The sequence below is a fragment of the Haliaeetus leucocephalus genome, unplaced genomic scaffold, assembly GCF_000737465.1.
Source record: "Haliaeetus leucocephalus isolate CR32 unplaced genomic scaffold, Haliaeetus_leucocephalus-4.0 Scaffold0, whole genome shotgun sequence".
In the NCBI taxonomy this organism is placed as follows: Eukaryota; Metazoa; Chordata; class Aves; order Accipitriformes; family Accipitridae; genus Haliaeetus; species Haliaeetus leucocephalus.
Window position 1 is genome coordinate 6,328,387 of NW_010972436.1, and position 21,229 is coordinate 6,349,615.

The 21,229-nt window shown below is 38.5% G+C and overlaps 1 protein-coding gene across 1 annotated transcript in view; it reads right to left on the reverse strand.

Annotated features, from left to right (window-relative positions):
- The window catches only part of ADAM22 (ADAM metallopeptidase domain 22), a 136,065-nt gene that overhangs the window by 34,363 nt on the left and 80,473 nt on the right, over nt 1-21,229 (reverse strand). The window contains exons 6-15 of the mRNA XM_010562646.1: nt 19,824-19,887; nt 19,111-19,180; nt 14,315-14,385; nt 12,958-13,032; nt 10,226-10,297; nt 9,026-9,192; nt 7,031-7,115; nt 6,487-6,577; nt 4,545-4,596; nt 2,582-2,681 (exon numbers count right to left, since the gene is read on the reverse strand). Coding sequence (XP_010560948.1) covers nt 2,582-2,681; nt 4,545-4,596; nt 6,487-6,577; nt 7,031-7,115; nt 9,026-9,192; nt 10,226-10,297; nt 12,958-13,032; nt 14,315-14,385; nt 19,111-19,180; nt 19,824-19,887 — 847 coding nt within the window. The remainder of the gene's footprint in view (nt 1-2,581; nt 2,682-4,544; nt 4,597-6,486; nt 6,578-7,030; nt 7,116-9,025; nt 9,193-10,225; nt 10,298-12,957; nt 13,033-14,314; nt 14,386-19,110; nt 19,181-19,823; nt 19,888-21,229) is intronic.

Below are 21,229 nucleotides of genomic sequence, written 5' to 3' on the forward strand. Positions count from 1 at the left end.
ATGCATATGTAGAATTTAACATTAAATGTAAGCAAGCAATCATCTTTTAAAATTATTAAAGAGTTGTTAAAACTGCTTGTTTCCTATGTATTTTTCCAGACATCTTAATTTCTTCAGTATTTCTAGGTGTGCTGCACAATACAGACAAGTAGATGGCAGTAACAGAGGGTCCTGCCTTAAAACATTGGGCCAATTCGCTGCAGTACTTAGGGACAGCTAAATAAGAAATGCAAGGAAAAGCAAATTGGATAACTTTTCCCCAAAAGTCATGTAATTCATCCACTCATTTGAAAAGTGCATACGCTCAATCTGCTCCAGCAGTCATTGATGTAATTTTCGGGATCACAGCTGATTTTACAGTGGAGCACTGTCGAACACCGTACCTTGTCACATCAGTTTTCTTTTATCTCATTTCTTGAAAAGCAAAAGTTTGTGTTTCACCACCCTGGCTAGGAAACACATGTCTTTGACAGCCTTGTGAATTAGACAGACATCCATTGACAGTAACTTTAAACAAACCCAAACAACAATACATAAAAGAATCTGAATGACCCTGGCTTCCACATCTAACTTTCACATTTCCACATGCCATTAGAGAAAATTGTAAATGCTGCCAATCTAAACTGAGATGAGAGTAATTGGTTTTCTCCAAGAGACAGATGTGTAAATGAACATAATCACTTAAACAAACCCAAGTAAGAAACATTACACTACGTAAACAATTCACTCAACAAAGAAATAAAACCACCAGTATTTCTCTCCACCTTTAATGAGATGGGAAAAAGCAAACTTCTAAAATGCAGGTGCACTTTAAAGAATGAGAAATCTTAGATCTTATTAACAAATTACAGTGCTTTCTCTCCACTTTAAATAATATATTCTTCCATGAAAAGGAGACGTTTGAGAGATAAGCAGACTCAGCTTATCCAGATTTGATGCCTTCTCTTCCCCTCTCTAACATTTACAGAAATTCTGTGGTTGTCAGAAGATGCACTTTTTCTCAGCCGCCCCAGGAGGAACATGCATCACTCCAGAACTGACTTTGTCTTTTACATCTGTGACCACCTTAGCTATCACATCTTTTTTGCACGTTGGACTGTCTTTCTGCCTTAGCCTCTTTCTTTTGCTTGTTGAAAGACAGCCATTAAATAGATGATAACATTCATTATACAGAGAAAAGAGTCAAGATCATTATCCTGATTACTTTACATTTTAACACATGCTTCAGTAAACGGAGCAGGAATATACTGAAACCCTGCTGCAAATCCTCCATTGTAGAAGCGCTTGCATCTTGGCTGGAGTTTCTTTAGCCTTGCTTTGTATTTATCTCCCTTAAATGTCTCAGTTAATCATTTCATACTCTTTGCATCCTTTATGTGAATATACCTGTTTAGCAGACCAAAACTGAAACAAGAGAAGCAAAGAAAAGGCAAATACTATCTCAAGAGACATTCCCCCTTCTCCCGATTTCCAGGACTCATACAGCAAGACCTCTGATTTCAAACTTCAGAGGCAAATTTGGAGGGGATGGGTCAGTCATTTAAGTGGGTCCCAACGTTTTTGTAGCTTTCCTGCCCCCAAGCCTTTAGGCAGGTAACGCACCCTGCTAAATGAGGCGAGGTACAGTGGCACTGAGGATCAGGGGCCAGCAGGGATTCACCAGCCTTCCCCCTCTGGGGGGACTACCCAGCACAAGGCAGGGCTGTGCAGAGCCACATGCGCTGGCCTAGAACGAGCTAACACAAGGCTAAGATGACCCGAGCACTTCTCACCAGACACGTTTCTCCCCCAGCACATGCAGTTCAGGGGATGTCAGACTGTCAGGTGATGGTGACGGGGACCATGTGGGCGGTGCCCGAGGAATGAGGAGAGTGACAGGCACCCAGCAGCCACGGGCTCTCCTACTGTCTGTCCCCTACTCCTTGGGGGTTTCTCTCCTGCTCTACCTCTTTCAGCTTTAGAAAAACTAGTCCCAGTTTTCAAACTCTGTTCTGAGAATCACTGTAAAAACCTTGTCTTCTCCGAACAGGGAGAGTATCACAACCACTTGTAACCACTGGTGCCTGCAAAGCTGCCACACTGCACAGCAGCACACCCCCCGCAGAGGCTCTAGGAGTCATATCTTCGTCTTGGGACAGATGTGAAATAAAAGCAGTCTTACTTCAGCTTCCAGACATTTGTACCAAAAGACATCAGTTCAACACAAATTAGAATTCAAGCTGTGCAAAAGTTTACCAAGACACCTGAAACCTCAGCAAATAAATTCAGCAACATATTGTATTTACAATATTCCGAACAAATTGTGTGAGAGATGCTTCTAGATCAAAGCCTGTGGGAACTCCATTGAACATGAAACCACTTATTAAAAATTTATGTAAATATAATTTCCAAATTCCAATACTATGAACTAAAATCAGCTACTTTCACTCATATGTCACCAGAAAATTTAGAATTTAGAGAGAACCAGAAATATCAAAATTACAGGTGTTATTTTTTCCAACATTATCATTTTCATTCTTCTTGGTTTCATCTAAATTAGAAATAGAATAGAAATAATACTCAATAATAAGGTAATGCTTACTTTGGTTGGTTTATTGAAAAGGCAGGCCCCACCTCCATTGTTTAAAAATTCATGATACTCTTCAATATCACACTTGGAGAACTTGCTTGGAAGATAATACCTGCAGAGAAATAAGGTAGCAGGATTACTTTCTACAGTGCTTTTTACACTGTATTTTCTTTTTTCAAAACAGGAGGAGATACACAGTGTTATGCTTTAGAAAAAGTACCAAAATGCACTGTTCAGAATCAGAGTGACTATCTGCTTGTAATTCTAATTTGTAAATCATTTTGGTAAATGACAAAGAACCTTCGACAATGACACAGAGCTCATGGAAAGTGAGAGGTCTAAAACACTTCACTAAGTTATTTCATGCCAAATACCACAAATCTTATTACACAGTGCATAGTTCTCACAAACATGACCTGTTCCATTAACAGGCCTGATCTCAGAAATATATTTATTTCTTCCCGTACATACTGGGGGAGACAAAGATTGCTCATAGTTCATTTCCCTCTTAGATGAAATTGCTCTCCTGGCCCACAGAATTTTTATATAATAAGAGTTATACTATTTTTAAATATGCTTCTAACAAACATCAGCTAACATTTCAGCTTCCCTCTCTCATGTGCCTCACTGAATAAATTTCATTTGAATACAGAGTGCCAACCTAAGGCCCAGTGCACCACCTAAAAACAAAATGATGCAGACAATCTTTGCGTGGATCCTTTCCACGGGGAAAGGATTTTTCACGAGATAACTTAAGTGATATTTGTATTTAGGTCCTCAGTCATGAAAGTACTTATGCTTCAAGCAGATTTTGTAATCTCAAGGGCTTTCCTGTATCAGCTCATCATTGGATAAAAAAATATTAGCAGAAGTGCTACACAAAATAATCCTGCATTGCAGAGTGATATCTTGCAAAACATTATTGGCCTTTTCCATCTCCAGTGTGTATGATTTAGGTCTAAAGACTACAAAGAATGTGGTATTCACCAACCTTCATCAATAAGCTAGGAAAATCCAAGCTTTTTTTGTGTACCTAATTATTTGAAAGACTTGGACTTCAGATAAAGAATTTAAAGACCATTAGATAAGGAATCACTTTTACAAGAATCAAGAATGCTTCTCAGATTGGCTTTTTAACATACTAAATATCAGAAAAAATCCTACTTAGTATGCTTTTAGGTAGACAAGGTGAAAAAGGCACACATTCACATTTTGAAAGAGCTTTGATATGCTTCTTTGTTCAAAATTGTTCTGACCACAAAGCTATTGTGAAAATTTGCAGGTCAGTTTGAAATTAATTTATAAATTTGGAGCACTGTCTATATCCAAAACTAGGCTATAGTTTAATTCACACACATGACAAAAGACAGGTCTGTAACAGAAAGAATTAAGGTCTGAATCCACATGTTAGAAAGCATTAAATTTTATCTAGCAGCAAAAATTTGCTGATTCACTAGTCACTAGATAAAATCTCTCCAGTGACATTACATGTGGATACAAGCATACTCAACCTCCAATGGGAGCAGTTTTTCTAACATTAGCACACAAACTGGGGGATAAAAAATTAGAGATATAGATGAAAGATTCCAAAAGAAACATTGAAAATGAGGCATACTTAAGAAATTTGATAACAGAATTTCAGTTTGTTCCCACAACTCAATAGCAAACTTGCAGGAGAAAAGAAGCTAAGCATGCTTCTGATTCTTTGCAATGACCTGGCTTGGCTGTTGAGCCCTGTGCTTTGTGAGTTAAACCAGCAGTCACCAAAAGTCCTCACATATCCTCTCATTAACTCACTTATTTTCACATTTCTTCGAAAGTGTCTTTTCTATGTCTCTTGTACAGCTAATACCTTACTTTCTTAAAAATGAATCACAGAAAATATTCTGCTGAACCACAAAAGACAAACATTTTCACAGCTTTACTTTAGGTCACTGTATGAAGGGCATGACTTTCCTCTAGTGAAATGCCTTACCCCGTGTCTCCCATTATGCATCCAGACCATGTGTCCTCACACTTACACTCACCTGACAACAACAAGAAGAAGAAAAAATTACATCTTGAATCTTGTGAGTCCAAAATAATACATTTCTTATCACAAAAACCATGCTATAGTCAGTTCCATTTCATATTTAAATACAAGTTGAAAAGAATAATTTGCTGGCTTATTCCACACCTTAGTTTAAGTGTATCAGTGCACACTGACAACCTTTCTTTCAATAATTATACATGATTCTATGCAATCCTGAGCTTTGAAAATGTGTCCTGTTTTTCTTTCCTTCTCTAAAGTGAAGTTAGGGGAAACTGCAGTGTCAGCCTCTGGCACTTGCAAATCATGAGTCAGCTCTCCCGCCTTCTCCTGTGTCATGATATTTGATTCCCAAATTTTAAGAGTAAAAAAAAAAAGAATCATTTTAACCTTTCTTCTAGTTTTTTAGTTCTCTTCTTCAACCACGCTAATGCGACTGGGAAAATCTTTGCTTGGAAAAAAAACCCAAACAATAATGCACACAAAAATTAATAAAATGGTCAGTAAACACAAGCCAGTACAGCAGGATCTAGCAGCTTCTTCCTCTGCTCTCCCTCCCTTCCCTGCCTGCCTCCCTTCCCCATGTGACTCCCCAGCAGGCAGAGGGTAGCCCTCCCTTCTGCCCTGCCAGGCTGCCTGGGATTGCTTTACTCTGGTCTAAGCCCTCTGCTTCCAAAACTGTGTCTTGTGTCTATTTCTGTACATATGCTTTGCACATATACTTTCTCTTTCTGCAATTTGCCTTACTGTAATACATGAACATCAGTTCATTGCTTCCATTTTAAAAGTACAATTAAAAAGGAAACAAGGCTCTGTCCAACAGTTGCATTCTCTTCCTTCCCCACCAAAACAGTGTCCTGCCCCTCTGCTCAGCCGTAAGAAAAGGAATCACCACTATTACCATTTTCACTTTTACCCTGCCCCTGTATCAGGTAAATAATATGCAGTTGGAAAATGAATACTGAACATACCAGTAGCATAGAGCATCTGTCCTACATTTCTGAATATTTTTCAAATAAAATTATATAAACTGCAAAAACCTTCACATGCAGATGTATCTCTGCATTGTATACTGTCTTTACAATGCCTGAATCACCTAAGCAGAGTTCTATTACTCAATATAGTAATTTTTTTTTTTTAAATCTAAGCCACATAAGTACACATGATCCAATAACTAAGCACTCCAATTCATCATCTAAATTGTTTCAAAACTGTATTATTATTTTAATTGTATCAAGCTGGGACTTCATATAACATAGAAGTAGGGAGAGTGAGGTGCTTGGGGTGGGCAGGGGGACAGAGGTCTGAATTAGCATTGCAGGTAAATAGGGGTTACTAAGAAGTTGAATACCAAAGTTACAGCAGAGAAATGGTAGTAGTAGAGTGGCAAATACAGGAGATTAGGATAATCTACAAGAGGAACAGGAGATTTGGGTAATCTACGAGAGGCATTCAATGAAGGCAAACGAGGAAAAAGCTATGTTGTCAAAACCATCCTGTGTAACAGGATTGAGGTGGCTCCTCATCATCCCCAGCTCTAATAATGTATGTTTCTACCTTTGTGCTGTAAGATGGCAGCCATTCAGTCTGTGGGTGTGACATCAATCTCCCTGAAATTAATGGAAGTGGCAGACACCTTTATGATTTATTTTTAATGAAATGGTGACACCAGTGCTGCCACTAAGTATGGGCAGGGGGATATCACAGCATTTAAATAGAGGAAAATTAATGATATGTCAGTCCCTCATTGTGTTATTACAAGAAAAATAAAATATCCCAACATTCTGAGAAACATGGCGAAAAAATACATATCAGGGAGACACTGATAAGATCCTCCATCTTTTAAGATTTTTCTCTTGAGACAGAGTGAAAAAGTAAACAACGTTACCACTTATAAGTTTTCTTCTGTCTGAGAAAATGCCAATGTTTTGGGCCAAGGTCTGTGCCAGGGTAACTGCCATTAAGTCTGGTTTTCCAAACTGAAAGAAACAAGCAAGGTAGGAACAGTAATCAGTTACATACAGGTATCTCAGATACAAGTGAAGCTTTTCTCATTTCAAGGCAATAAAAGGCAAAATCAGATGCACAGTGTTATGAGTTCTTACTTCAGAGCAGCTAGATAACGGACAAGTGAGGAAAACTAAATGTTGGCTTATGGACAAGTTAAGTAAGAGAAAGTCTGTTTCTTTCTAGCCATTGTGGCTGCAAGTATGAATGACGGGATATTGCAGAATCTGCTGAAAAGTGTATCTGAATCCATATCTGACTTTATTCACTCATCACTCTTCATTGAAACATCCCTGCATAGAGCTGCACTAAAACTCTGCAGCAGCAAACAAGCAGCAAGGTATTTTGGGGAACACAACTGCGCTGATAAATTCTGTGCAGATAAATTTTCACCACTTTTTGCTCATACCAGTATCCCCACCTACCTCATTCACACCTCCGCCTTTAAGCAAGGAGCAGATTCCACCAGTGTGGGCTACACCACTTCGACTGCTCTGAAATCGACTCCCCCTTTGACAAAAAGGAAAAGAAAAGAAAGTTTACCCTACTCAGTCCATGAGTTTTACACCTATCTATCCCAGTATTTACCCTGACTGCAAACTATACAAAAACAAAATGGGAAAAACAGAAGACCAACTCACAAACCTTACATGACAAATTATCTCCAGAAAAGTTATACCATCTTCCCTCCTCCTTCTCAGACTACCTAATATAAGAAATCATAAGAAGGGGACTATTTTGCCAAACCACCTGAATCTCACCAGCCTTTTGTTTGCTGACATACTACTGCAGCAAGTGACTTCTGCTGCACGTGCTACCGACAGAGCACACGAGAGGCCACCACACTGCCAATACATGGGGGACTAGCAAAAAGACACATGTCTGGCTGGGCAATGCTGATGTGGTAAAACTCAAAGGGAGTTGCATTAGCAGCTCCCTGATGCAGAGGTAGGTGAAAACTCCATGGAACTGCAGCCGATCTCATCCAAGGGACAGACACACTCTGAGCCTAAATCTAATCATCTTTTTGGTGCTGACCATGTCAGCATGAATGACTGCCAGTTACTGGAGACAAAATATACTCTGCTCCACTTCAGAGTACTAATCCATCCGAGCTGTGGCAAATTGTTTTTTTCAAAGGAAAACAGAAAAACATCAACAAACAGTACAATGGTCCAACTGGGCTGAAGGTGGAAGTTCATTTGTAACCACTGTACCATCACACCAGCTAACCTCCCAACTTAGCTGTGTCTCACTCACAGACACAATTTCAGAAACTGATCTTTCTAAACAATCTATGAATACAGTACCTCAAACACCATTGGTGGTGGTGTTATGGATAGCACTGGAATTAGCATTACAGTGGTATCCCGAGTCCCAGTCACAGGGCAAATAGGGCCCTCTTTGTTCTAGCCAATCCACAAACATTCATAAGAACAAGACTTTCCGCAAAGACCTTACAATATCACCAGAGAAGATACGCAAAGGATGTGGGAAAACCTGATTCCCATTTTACAGATGAAGAACTGAGACACAGAGAAACCAAAATCTGCGAGCACCACTTGCAGATCTTACTAGGTCTCTTCATGGAAGAAGTCAACAACAGTAATTAAGCACGTGCAAAAATTCTGAGAGGGTGGATACTGGGGCTGGGTATCCTGGCACCCTACCAGAGTCATGTTAAAGCGAGGTGTTTAGGTTAAGTTTATTCATATAGGCTCCTATAACAGTCAGCAGAGAGGGATAAGGGCTCCAACAGAACAATTCATCTAGTTGTCTCATGTGCATCAAAAATCTCAGCCATGAACCTCTCTTCTATTTTCATAGATATATTTTATTACATCAATCTTATTTCCAAAACAATTAAGATATTTAGAGAAAATAACATTCCTCCCAGCTTATTCTTCTTGTAGCACATGTCGCTCTGGAGAACAAACTGTTTCAAGGATATGAAACACTTCAGTAATCCTGCAGCATGCAGGTCATTCAACGAAGTAAAGCAGGCCACAGTGCTTTTTAAGCAGGAAACCTTATTGGTTTCAAAACCAATGTTCTGCTTTTAAATAATACAACAGGGCTGTCTGTGCTCTACTGCCAAAGAAGCCAACCTCCAAGGTGGAACCATGCATTACTTTCCAGGTAGCTGCACTTGCAGAGTAGGTAATTGCACAGAATAACCAAGGATTACAGTGCATGCAGCTCAGGCTTAGTACGTTAAAACTAAAATGAGTCAAACGTCTAGTTGCACCGGCAGGCAGTTTGTGCATTAACTTTTTCCCACCTCCCCATCAGAAACATTATTTTCTGAATTATTGTGGATTACACACAAAACAGAAAGGAGATGCATCAGCCACTTGTGATAAGCAACCCGCAAGGAAAGAAAAAAGCCCAGTAATAAAACATCACATGAGGTTACGTACGAAAAAAGGTGAACTGCGTCACTTTTCTCTCTGATAAAATCCCTCCTATATTTCATAAACTCACGTAGGGTCACCAAGGGGTTTTCAGATATGGTGAACTTGTTATCAGTAGCCCAGGTTTCCATGGCAACCAATACTATCCTGGTGTTAAGTTGTTCTTTATATATCTAGTACATTAACAGAATGAACAAATATATTATGTCAAATAGAGTAAAGGTGAGTTTTACCCCTTTTTTGTAATAGCTTGCATTTTTATGTAACTAAGTATTTAGCTTGTCTAGCACACTTTACGTTCTCCCAGGTGATTTTATCACCCTTAAAACCGACAGACAAACATGAAAACAAAGTAAAATCTAAATTTTAGGCCTAATTCTTCAATCGGCTCTCTCAGGCTGCAAAAAGATCCCTTGCAGGTCCTACACAGGAAGAAATGCATAGAAGGGAGATGGGATTTTTCAAAAATTACTACAGAACTATTCCAAATAGTTCAAAGATTTGGAATTAGCGGATCTTTTATAACATCCAGCTCACCCCAGTGACACACAAGGGCTCTCTTATACCAAATAGTGATCTATAAAACTACAGCTTTCACTGTTATACACCTCTACAGGACTATTTAACCTCATGCTGGCTGAATCACAAAAAAACGTCCATCCTTTCAATGCTGGGGGTTAACACTCCAAACCAAATACTTGCAAAAGGGGGAACTGCATTTTTCTTTTTCTAGTAATACTTTTCTGGGGTGAGGTGCAAGAGCCAGCAGGTCATCTGATTTAGCATCACAAATATAATCCACATAATTCACCTGCACGTACCTATTCTAATTCATTTACTCAAATGCACTTTTTTCGGGAGAAATTTTACTGCATTCTAATTTCAGATTGTCTTTTGGGTTTCAGGTTGTCAACATAGGGATCCTGTGTTAAAAATTGTCATATCTAAGGTGCTCTTTAAAACTCAGACTCAAGGGACTGATCCAGCAGGATACTTAAATGTTTGAAGCCACAAAAAAAATCTCTTAATGCTTTATGTTAGACAAAGGTTATATAGGTGGCTGACTGTGGTTCTAGATGAAAATTTGTGATCTTCACATATGTTATTGTTAGGTATACCACAAACTGACATCTCCTGCATCTATCTGCAGGATAATCATATGACTCATCTCACACGTAAAAGAACATTTAGTTGAGTGATACTTACTAAATCTGCCATGTTCACAACTGATTTAGCATAGCTGTTTGTATGGCCGACTGACAAGCGGTGCTTTTTACACTGCGAAACAAACAGAGGCAAGTTACATACACAGACCAGAAAAATAAGCTTCATTTCCAAAAAAAGCACGAACTAAAAAGCAACTATATCAACAGTAAAACCCCTGTGCAAGGTTTGGTCTCCTGTGCTGAATGTAATATTAATAAGCGATAGTAGAAAATTGCTCAGAAATGCACATTACTGATATACTTTAAAACAGCTGTTGTGAGGATGTATTAATTCCTGTTTGGAAAGTACTCTAAGATCTTTACTGAAAAATGCTATTAGGAACAGGAACATACTGTTACTCTCTTCATTATCTTTATTATTGGCAATTTTAAAGTTAATTCCAAATGCCAATATAGAAATTAGCAACACAACTTCCATAGTTGAGACTCCTTTAGAGGTGTTACCCCAAGAGTCTATCAGACTTCCTATTTTTTTTCCAGTTCCCTCTCTCAAGCTGTCTTCTGGATTTCTTCATGTACAATTTCACACTCCCATAATGCCACAGCAACTGGTTCAAATCACTTTAGCAATCAGACTGCAATAGCACCTTTACTGGAATCTGTAATACAGTGCTATAAAGATGACACTGAAGATAGCTGTCCAGATACTCCTATTTGCAGAAAAAAACACTTACAAATGAGTACCATGGGTATGAAAGTCACAAGTATCTTAGAAGAATTTGGGACAAATGGGCCAAGATTTTCAGAAATGTTTAACCATCTTGTGCCCCATGATGCTCGATTTTAGAGTGAAAGTTGTCCATATTTTCTGGAAGTTATGATCTTTCAGTGGGCAAGAAGTACCCAGCAGCTAGGGGGTGGGAAAGACAAGTTTTCAAGCAGGAATGGGGGAAAACCCACCAAAAATTGGAAAGATTCGCTTACTAAAAAAAACAGAAGGACAGGACTGTGAAGCTAAAAATAGCAGAAAGGATTAAATGAAAAAGTTACAAAATAAATGGAAAATGAAGCATAGGAATGAAGCGAATTAAGTATACTACTCAAGTCTCTATTTGCAACTAAACCTCAAACTTTAGGATGCTTAGAGACACTGGAGGCCTGCAGAAATGTTTTAGTATACTAATTTATAAGCCCATTTCAATGTTTGCATTTTAAAAGCTTTATTCCCCGACTGGAAGCATTTGTTGGACGAGCAGCTGAGAGGGCAGACAGGAGGGCACTGCACCCCTCACAGAGGTGAGTGGCCCAAGGGGGCTGGCAGGATGCAGCTGGCTCCACGGACCAGAGGAAGAAGCACAAGGTTCATTGCTCCTTCTGGAAGCGCATGGGGAGGGTGAACAGTGAAAACGGCTCTGACTCTGTGGGGTGTCAGCTCCATGCTGAGTGCACCCACAGTGCCGCATCAACTGCACGCATAGAGAGTAATCCAAATACAGACGCACGCAAGCCCAGGCCGTGGGGAAAGGGAGTAGCCCAGAGCATACGACACTTCCTTCTCCCAGGAGGAAATTGTTCAGCTTCTTCGACCTTAGACATTCACTGGCATTTGCTTCAGAGAATAAACTCCTAAGTAGGACACTGACTCTCACAGTAGCTTTAATTAACCAAAATTAGGAAAGATTGTCCTTGGGGGAAATCAGGCCAGACAGATAAGATCCCAAGGGGAAACTTGTGGCTTCAAGTCTTCAGGATCAAACCCAGTGACACCAATTTAGGGAATTCTGCATCCAGTATTGTCCATTTTAATCCAAGAATTTATTGCTACGCTAACCAAACTGAGCTGATGGAGGAGTATGCTGTCCAAGGACAGTGGCACATTCCTTGTGCGCTCTGATGTCTGGTTTTGGCAATTTGGGTATTGATTGAGAGAAGCTGCACATTACAGAAAGGGTAGATAAAATGTATAGATATATTTTGATTTTAAAGCCATAAAGGACCATAAAATCAACTCATGTCACCAGTCAGAGGGGCATCACCAGTCTCTGAATTTTATCCAGTTACTTCAAGATCGAATCTTATTGTTTCCGTTTGACACCACCACATCTTCCAGAAATACACTGTCTGGATTGAAGACTGTAAGTGATGGAGAATTCACTATTTCCTTTGATATTCCTTTCATTAATTGTTAATCATCTTCACTGACATAAATCTTTGCCTTTTCCCACTTGAATGAGCCTGGTTTTTCCTTCAGTACACTAATCTTTATTATGTCTCTTTCCACTACTTTAAAGAGCGTATTTATGTTCTCCCAGAGAAAGTATACAAGCTTAACAAAATAATTTTCTCTATATTGATTTGGACATATCAAAAAAATCTAGTCACTATTAATCTCCCCATCGTCAACAGCTGCTACACAACTGTAATAACTGCATTATTGATTGCTGAGTGGCTACAACTAAGATAAGTGCTCAAGAAAGCCAGAAAGAAAATCATCAGCTTAAGTCACACTGACATTCGTTACTTCATGGCACAAAGCTTTAATTTATGACCCTTCTTTCTGATACTTAGGCCTGGTTGCATTCTTGGTGAAATTACCTTGCCAAAATTCAGACGCAACTTCATCAATGGTTAATGAGACCGTAATCTCTTCTTTTAAGGGCATACTGAATTTATCCTGGCCATATATCGTTCATTATTGTTATACTTTATGGACCAATTAAGACAATTTGATGTTAATAATAGCTGTAAGATGGTGAAGTGTGTCAGTCTTACCATTAGATGATCATTTACAATCATTAACTCAATGTATTTTGTTTCCTCTTCAATTTTACGTGGAATCTGACGAACCTACGGAGAGCATACAACTGTAAGAGTCTAAGAGTACAGAAAGAGTGTAACTGGTAATTAGAAATGGTTTCAGAAACCAAACTTCTCATGCATACATTTTTTCTATTGTCTTAATTCTGGTCTCAGATATTGATGAAACTTCTGGTGCTTAGTTGCATCATTTCAAAAAATACTTTCACCTCCACCAGGAGATTCATATGAACTTAAACGATGAAATCAAGTCTTTCAACATCTAATCCCAAGTTTAGCTTTTTTTAAAGAAAGAGAATCCTCAGTAGGGCCTATATCTCTAAAAATGGCTTGTGTCAGCTATAAACTTTTTTTTCCAAAAGGAAAAAAAGAGAAAGGAATCCGTCCTGCATTCTTTATGAAAAATCTCTGTAACAATTCTATTATTTATTCGCACACTGCTCGATTCACACAGTGAACGCAGTACTCACCTCTGTGTTAAGCTTACTTGGCATTTAGAAACATTTATGATGCTGCTTCTTCATGGTGTCCTTGTTTTCCTGGGTTTTCCAGGAGAGTTATTACATCGTTATGATTTAAAAATGCAGAGTAATGGCTAGTTTACAGAAAGGCAGCAAACCAGCTGATATAAAGTAAGACCCTCAAGAACAACTTCTGGAATTTCTCCAATGTTTTTCTCACTTCTCTTTTGCCTCTGAGAGGCTTGCATTAGTTACAGATGTTAAAATCATCTTCCCTTCCCACTGCTCTCAGTATTTCATTTTTGCCTGCACTGTTCAGCCCCCTGACCTGGCTTTGTTTCGACCTGTACCATCATTTGAGCTCCATTCCTAAAATGCAAAGAATTGCTGCTATCATTCCAGGGTACAAGCAAACACCTGCACTTAGTGGCTCCTCCACTTCAATAAACAGGGAATGAACTCTCAGTTTAGAATATTTATTTAAAATCAAAGTCAAGTGAGATAAAGTAGCTACTTGTCACCATTGCAACACAAAAAATATTTGTAAATATTTCATTCATTGGGAGTTTCTGATAAAACTCTATACTCAAAATGAGAGAAAATATTTCAGCTGCTTTTTTATTTGCAATTTAGCAGTGTTTAACAATTTTATAACTCTTCAGGTAGGCAATGTCCAAGAGAACCCAACAATGTTTTGTCAACATTAGATACCTCTTTTTGTAATAGCTGTATTGGTATAGAGACTTCATGCCAAACCAGCAGCAGCAGGACTCCATCAGGACAAATTAATTCAGCAGACACAAAACAAACTTGATGGCATATTACTTATAAATGACCATACTGGCACATACCTGCCTTTTACTTCTTTTGTGTCTTGGCTTTACAACAAACTTCTGGGATGTAGTATTCGTTTGCCAGAACTCTAAGCAGAAAACACAGGCAAATACATTGACTGTTTACAGGAATATAGCCCAACAATTGGTGACCCTGATGCCACATGACAGTAGTATGGCATTCTTCCGCACATCAGATGCGTTAACAACTCATTTTTTCATGTTTCCAGATAGCAAGGAGGCAACGTTACAGATGCTTCCCAGTAACAGGGTCCTTATTAAAAACTCTACTAGTGATAATCTAGGTCTGCTGAAAGAGATGATCTGTGGGTGTCACACTTCAGAAAGCAGAGCAGATGTTCTACGCCAAAACTTCACCAACACTGGTCATGTAATATTATTAGCACAGTGCTTTCATGGAGTGAATCACATTTTCGGGAATTCAGCAGACATTCACAGAGCTCTTGCAATAGCTACCTAAATTAGTAAGAAGAGCACGGAAGGCAGAATTAATGTTTAAGATGATTATATTCACAAAGTAAAATATGTTAGAATTGGGAGAAACCTTATGAGAATTTGGCAATGCTCACTATCAATACCGTATTCCTCCCTGCTAATCCCACTGTGCTTTAATTTCTTAAACCTCTAACCATAAGCACCAAGTAGTTTATTCTTTTGCCAAATCCCTTTCACCAAATCTATTACTAGCCACTCATGGAAAGGGACACATTATAAACTAAACAGAAGACAATACTTGCTCTCACCCTTTTAAATGTCCAAGAAGTATTTTTCCACCTTTAATTTTAGATTCGTAATCCCTGCCTCACTTTTCCCTACACAACAGAAAACTCTTTATGTTGTATAAACTTGTTTACTATTCACATAACCCCAAGAAGATCTTTTTTTGAGACACATAAATTAAATGTTTGCAGTTGCTTATTTTGTACTATGACTTTTTCCCTCCTTTGTGCTTCCTGCAGCATTGGACATCCTTTCAGTCTCCAGGAATTGAAAACCGCTTTCAGTATTCCAGAGCAATTTTACCAGTCATGCAGAGAAGTAGACATTACTATAGCAGCTGTGTAAATTAAGGGAATTCCAGTTCACATACCTTTGTACACAACTTTTGGTTGTGTTACAAAGTCCTGAATAGTTCAGTTTCGCTGGTAAAACAGGAAAGTTTCTCACAGCTCCACCTCCCACCTGCTGTATATTAACTGTGCAATTTCTCCAAGAGGTTCAAACAATAGGATTAAATAAGATCAAACAGGAATTTGACAGGGCTGCCGTATCAGCAAAACCTTCAAACAGGAAGCTGAATTGCCCACCTAACAAAACATTACCAGGGTAAGTGCTAATCTTAACCAGGAGTGGCTAGTTACTGATAAACAAGGAAAGCAAAGCATGACTAACTGGTATCGTCGTGGCTAAATCTTGGGGTTTATACTGTCATTTTGGTATGTGAAGTTTGCAGATATCTTTTTATGTGGGGCCTGGACAACCATAGGCCCTTTGCTTAAAAATGCTTTCATGGTTACACCAGTGCACTTGAGGATTTTCTTTACAAAAAGGACCTAAAATAAATTAAATCATATCCAAGGGTCCCTATTTATTGCTTAAAGACCTGTAATCTACAGAGCTCTCAATGATGAGAAACTAAATCTTGAAAATTTGGGTTTGATTATGCTTTACATATGTTGACTAATTTAGTTTGTGTTCTAGTGCCACATAACTGGCTCTCAACCTGTTGTTTTAGGTTTTATATCATGGTTAATGAAACAACTTTTCAATCAATAAAATAGTAATTTACAATATGTATATAAGGTCTCAGGTAACTTTACCAGCAAATGTGATCGTTTTACCCACCATCGGAAGTCAGTCATCTCTAGAGGGGAATGATGCAGCCATTAATGTTAACACATTAACACACATTAACACTGCACTATAATTCACAAACTGGATGAATTCAGGCAGGGTACATTTCCAGCCAGGGACCCTCAGGCAAAAGAACATGACCAGCAAAATCACAGGAAATGTAGATAGCTGAGAAAGCCTGGCAGAAATTTTGATGGGAATATATTATCTTGAAAAAGTGTAATGAGGATTCATAGAATCATTTAGGTTGGAAAAGACCCTTTACTATGACTGATGTTGAGTAATCGCTATTACTTGATTTTTTTTTTTTCTTTCTAACATCAATACTGAAGCTGATGATACATCCAGTCCATTCCTAACGCAGTACTGAGTGGAAATCTTAGCTTTCACACAGACTCTTTTAAAAATAAAAAGAAAATCTTGACATCAAGGAAGATCTCCTCAGGCTGGGCAAATTGGTAAATTATGAGAGTAATAAGGAATATAAGAAATACTGATGACATAACCTAGCACAGTGCTTGCTACTAATGATTCTGCTGTAGTAGTTAAAAAAAAAAAAAAATCAATGACAACAATACTATTAGCAATTAATTGCAAATACTGTTCAAAGAAAAAAAAAAAAAGAAAACTCAAGACAACAGTCAGCATTCTCCAGACCGGCAGGGAAGAGGCAGTGCCAAGTAGTGACACTGGTGGGGCAGCGTGTGCAAGGAGTGAAGGAGAAGGTGGGGCAGATTGTGCAGCAGGTTGGGGGATGAGTGATAAGAGCTCCTGTGGGCACAGGGAAAAGCATAGGGAAGCAGAAAGTGGTGCGGACTGCTCTCATCCTCTGGAGCTGTGGTTATGCATGGAGGATGACTTAAAGACAGAGATAAATTAAATAATCACAGGCAAAGAAAAATGGTGGAATTTCTAATAAGGATATAACCTATTACATCTACAGAAACTTTCACTACAAACCTCAGAAATACCTTTCCAAACAGTTTTACAAAAACAGGTATGGGTATGTGGAAGAGCAGACTGAGTTAAAGTTTATTTCTCCATATATGGGATGCTAAACATAAAGTGATAGAGGATTAGCACCTTATACCTCTTATCCACATTACAAATATTTGTATAATTAAGACCACTAGCGCTCAACAATTAAATCTCTTTTTCAACCTTTTCTACAGTCTTGTGAGTCTAACTCCATCTAAAGGCAACATCTTCCGTTATGTCACATGCTGGGCTTTGTACAGCAAAGCCAGCAACTATTTACTTCTCATCTGCAGTAAAATCAAAACTGTACAAGCATATCTGGATTTTTGTGAAAAAAAAAAACCTGAAGCCCTATTTCGACAGTTTTTTTGAAAATCAAGAAGCTTTGGTGGAGGTGAAACTGGTGAATTACACTTGCAATTAATTCCTTTTCATAATTTTAAAAGCAGAAAATAATTGCATTCAAAAATCTTGAAAACACAGAACTTCACTATCAGGAAATCTTATAAGACAGCCGATAGATATCTACTAAGTACCACCTCTAGCAGTCTCCTACTTTAACAACTTGAGACAGAAGATTTATTTTAAACTCAGCAGTGGTTGCATTATTTCCAACCTTTCAAGGGACTTATCCTCAAGAAAGTGTGATTAAAAGATGCACTTTATTATGTGGCCTTATATTCAATAAATTGTTCTCATTACACTACAGGGAGTAGCCATGGTATGTGTCTAAGTTGCACATACATAGGAAGCTTCCTGATACAGATGTCGACACCCTGCACTGCATAAGCCTTTTGTGCTGCCCCTCCATCCCAACGCCTCCTCCACCTCACCTGGGCAATCATCATCAGAGGACGTGAGGCACCAAGCTCAGTCAGATACTGTTTTCTTTAGACTTAGAAAGACTCCTTCTTCAGAATTGAAATCGAGATGACCCAATTGTAGCAATTTCCCTTGTTTTTTCTCATTAGCTCTCTGAATAACTCTACTTTGCTTAACAACTAGCAAACCTGCACACACTATGCTCCAGAGAAAGACCTATCTATGTGCCGTACCCAGCACCGTAAAATCCCAGATCCAACTGTTAGCATAGGACAAATACTTTGTAAGCAAGATGACTGGACATCTGTAACTCTTCTGAAGAAATTAGTCTAGAGGTGGTTTCTACCAAAATGACAGTGTCTATGAAGGACAGTTTTATTTATCTAGGATATATTTTGCAGAGTAAGAAAACGCATCTGTAAAACTGGCAAAACCTTGATAGAATGGGGATATGCCATAAATACTGCAATTTTTATTTCAATTAACAAGCCAACTTCCCAAACGAAAACTCTTTTTTTAAAAACCTCTTCTCCTTCCACACGCAATATAAACTGTTTGTGGAGATTCATCACTACAAACACTTGAAACCACTTCTGCCTCCAAATTTATTTGTACTGAAATGCATGACCAGCGCTACAGCCAGTACTGTGAAAGATGCTGAATGGACTGGAGATGAGAGAGTCACTGAACAGCAACAATATTTGGCAAGTTCTTGTCTCCCAGGCTTATGCTCACACCATGGTACTTACCCTGTATCTCAAAATATGAAAAGTCCATGAAGAGTTATCAACTACTGACAACGTGGCATTTATTTTCATCATCTTTAGGCTATCTCAGTCCTTTCTGTCTATAACTACTAGTATATAATGCAGTACATAGACCCCATGACTTGTTAAGAGAAACATACATCACAACATGAAGGTCTAGGAGAGGTTTAATTCATCATCCTTCAGGTTTTTTTCCCAGTGCTTTCAGCGTTTCAGATTCTTTTTTTTCCAGTGTTTTTTTATTTAATTGGGAAAAAGAAGAGATATACAAATGAACATTATACTATCAGAAGATTATCTATCAAATATGATTAAAAACTTTGGCCTTAGACTAAAACAAATCAATAAATCATGAATATTAAAAAATCATACCAGATGGCAGGTCATTCGAAGGAAACTCAAACAACTTGGATTTGTAAACAGAGTGGAAATGGAAGTCATCCTGAAATAGTAAATAATTGCATGTGTTAAACCTGGATAAACTAATCCACCTCATGAGCATTAAATAGACAGTTCCAAAGGTCCTTGTTATCCAACACCTACACTAGTGAACACGCAAGTTGCAAGGCACCATTACTCTACACTCTTTCCAACTGTGATGTGATCACTCATGCCACAGTCAATCATCTTTTATTTGAAATATCTGAGTACATCGAACAGAGTGGCTGAGCACACTTAGAGCTAGACTTAAGAGAGCTGCCCAGAGAACATCAATGAGAGTCACAGGAGCTGCTAAGCTGGAGACAAGGCCAAACCAGGAGGAGAGGGATGTAATGAATACAGAGTGGGAAGTGCCAGAGAAGGGGACAGAGCACTCACAGGCTTCTCCTGCTGGCTCCAAGGGACCCTCATCACCCTCTAGTGCTGCACTGCTCTACATCCAAGTGTTACAGAGCACACATGTATACACATACCACTGCATAATTTTTGGAGGTCTACTTTTGTCTGTGATGATGGGGACTCATATATGAGGTAAATGAGTTGGGAATGAGGGCATGACCCTTTGGTCCCAGAGCCTTATGCCTACCCTGTATCCATGAATGTCTGTATTCAACAAACAACACAGTACTGTAAGTTCTACTTACATCTGAAGTGTAGTTTTCATCTGGCTCAATAAGGTAAGTATGATTTCCATCATAGAACATCCCACTGTCAAGAGCAGAAAATGTAAATACTGATTTAATAAAGAAATACTAGTGCAAAATGGAAGTAAGTTTAAGAAGTTCATACATTTTAAAAATTTAAATATTTAGAAAAGGAAGCAGTTAAAAATGGTTTCAGGAACTGAACGTAATTCTGAGTCACTCTTTTGTTTCTTCATCTCAGAAAGAAAAATATTCTCTCCCATGGTGATATAGACTCTTCTTTCTTCCCCAAAGCTTCTCTACAACATGTATAAACACCACAAAAATTGGCTAATTTAGCCAACTGAAAATCCTGTTCAGAGCCCCCACTCCCATACAAGAGAGATCTACCTGCAACAGATAAATAAGGGACCTGTCTTTAGGAACATGTGCATTTGGAACAGGCGCACAGCTTTTCCCCAAATAAAAATATTATTGAATTGAATTGATCCTTAGGTTTTAATGGTTTTGATTAACTCTTTCCTCAGTAATTACTTATAGTACCAAGTACAAAGGGTATAACGGGCTCTTTTGGGCATAGAGAGCTGTTTGGGGCATTTCAGCAATAATAATTATGACAGATGGTCTTTTCTTTTTAAATTAAGTTAGTTTAAGTTTATATTTCCAGGAAACATGAATGGCTATATGCATTATCATATCAATATGGACATTATATGATGTTCATGATAAGGAGATAGGAAACCCCATCAGACAGGCTTCCAATGGGCTGTGGTGAAAAGAGATACAGAGGACCAAGCCTTCTGCCATACCCACGGCTCTGGCAAAGTACTCATGGTCTCTTTCTTAATGGCATAAAATCTCAACCACAGAAATTTGAAGGTCATTCATGATAAGCACACCGCTATGTATCTTGGAAAATCTGTCACTTTGCTTGCCCACAGACAATCACCAATTTTCCATATTAAATTCCAACACACAGTTCAACTCTAAATGAAGAACAAACTGAACTGTTAAGGCTCTCTAAATGGATGAAGATAGTCTGTGACAGTAACAGCAGAGGTTTTTGCATTACCACTCGAATGTACAGCAAACGTGAGGTCCATTCCTGCAAGGATGTTTTCTATTAAGAGCTACCTTAAGTTTACTTAGGCAAAGAGTGTGTACTGAGGTTTAGTCTTTAACATAATACAGGATGCACAAGTGTGGTTGAATTGCACCTTAAAATAATGTGTTGATACAGACATTACTCTGTAAGAGCATAAAACCAAAGGGCATTTCTCATATCACTACCATTCTGATCTTCAACCAAATCAGCATTTTCTTTTAAACAATTTTGCCTTTGTTGCACTGGCATATACGCATGGTTGGGATTAGGTTGTATCAGCATGTCCCTTTCTAAGTGCCAC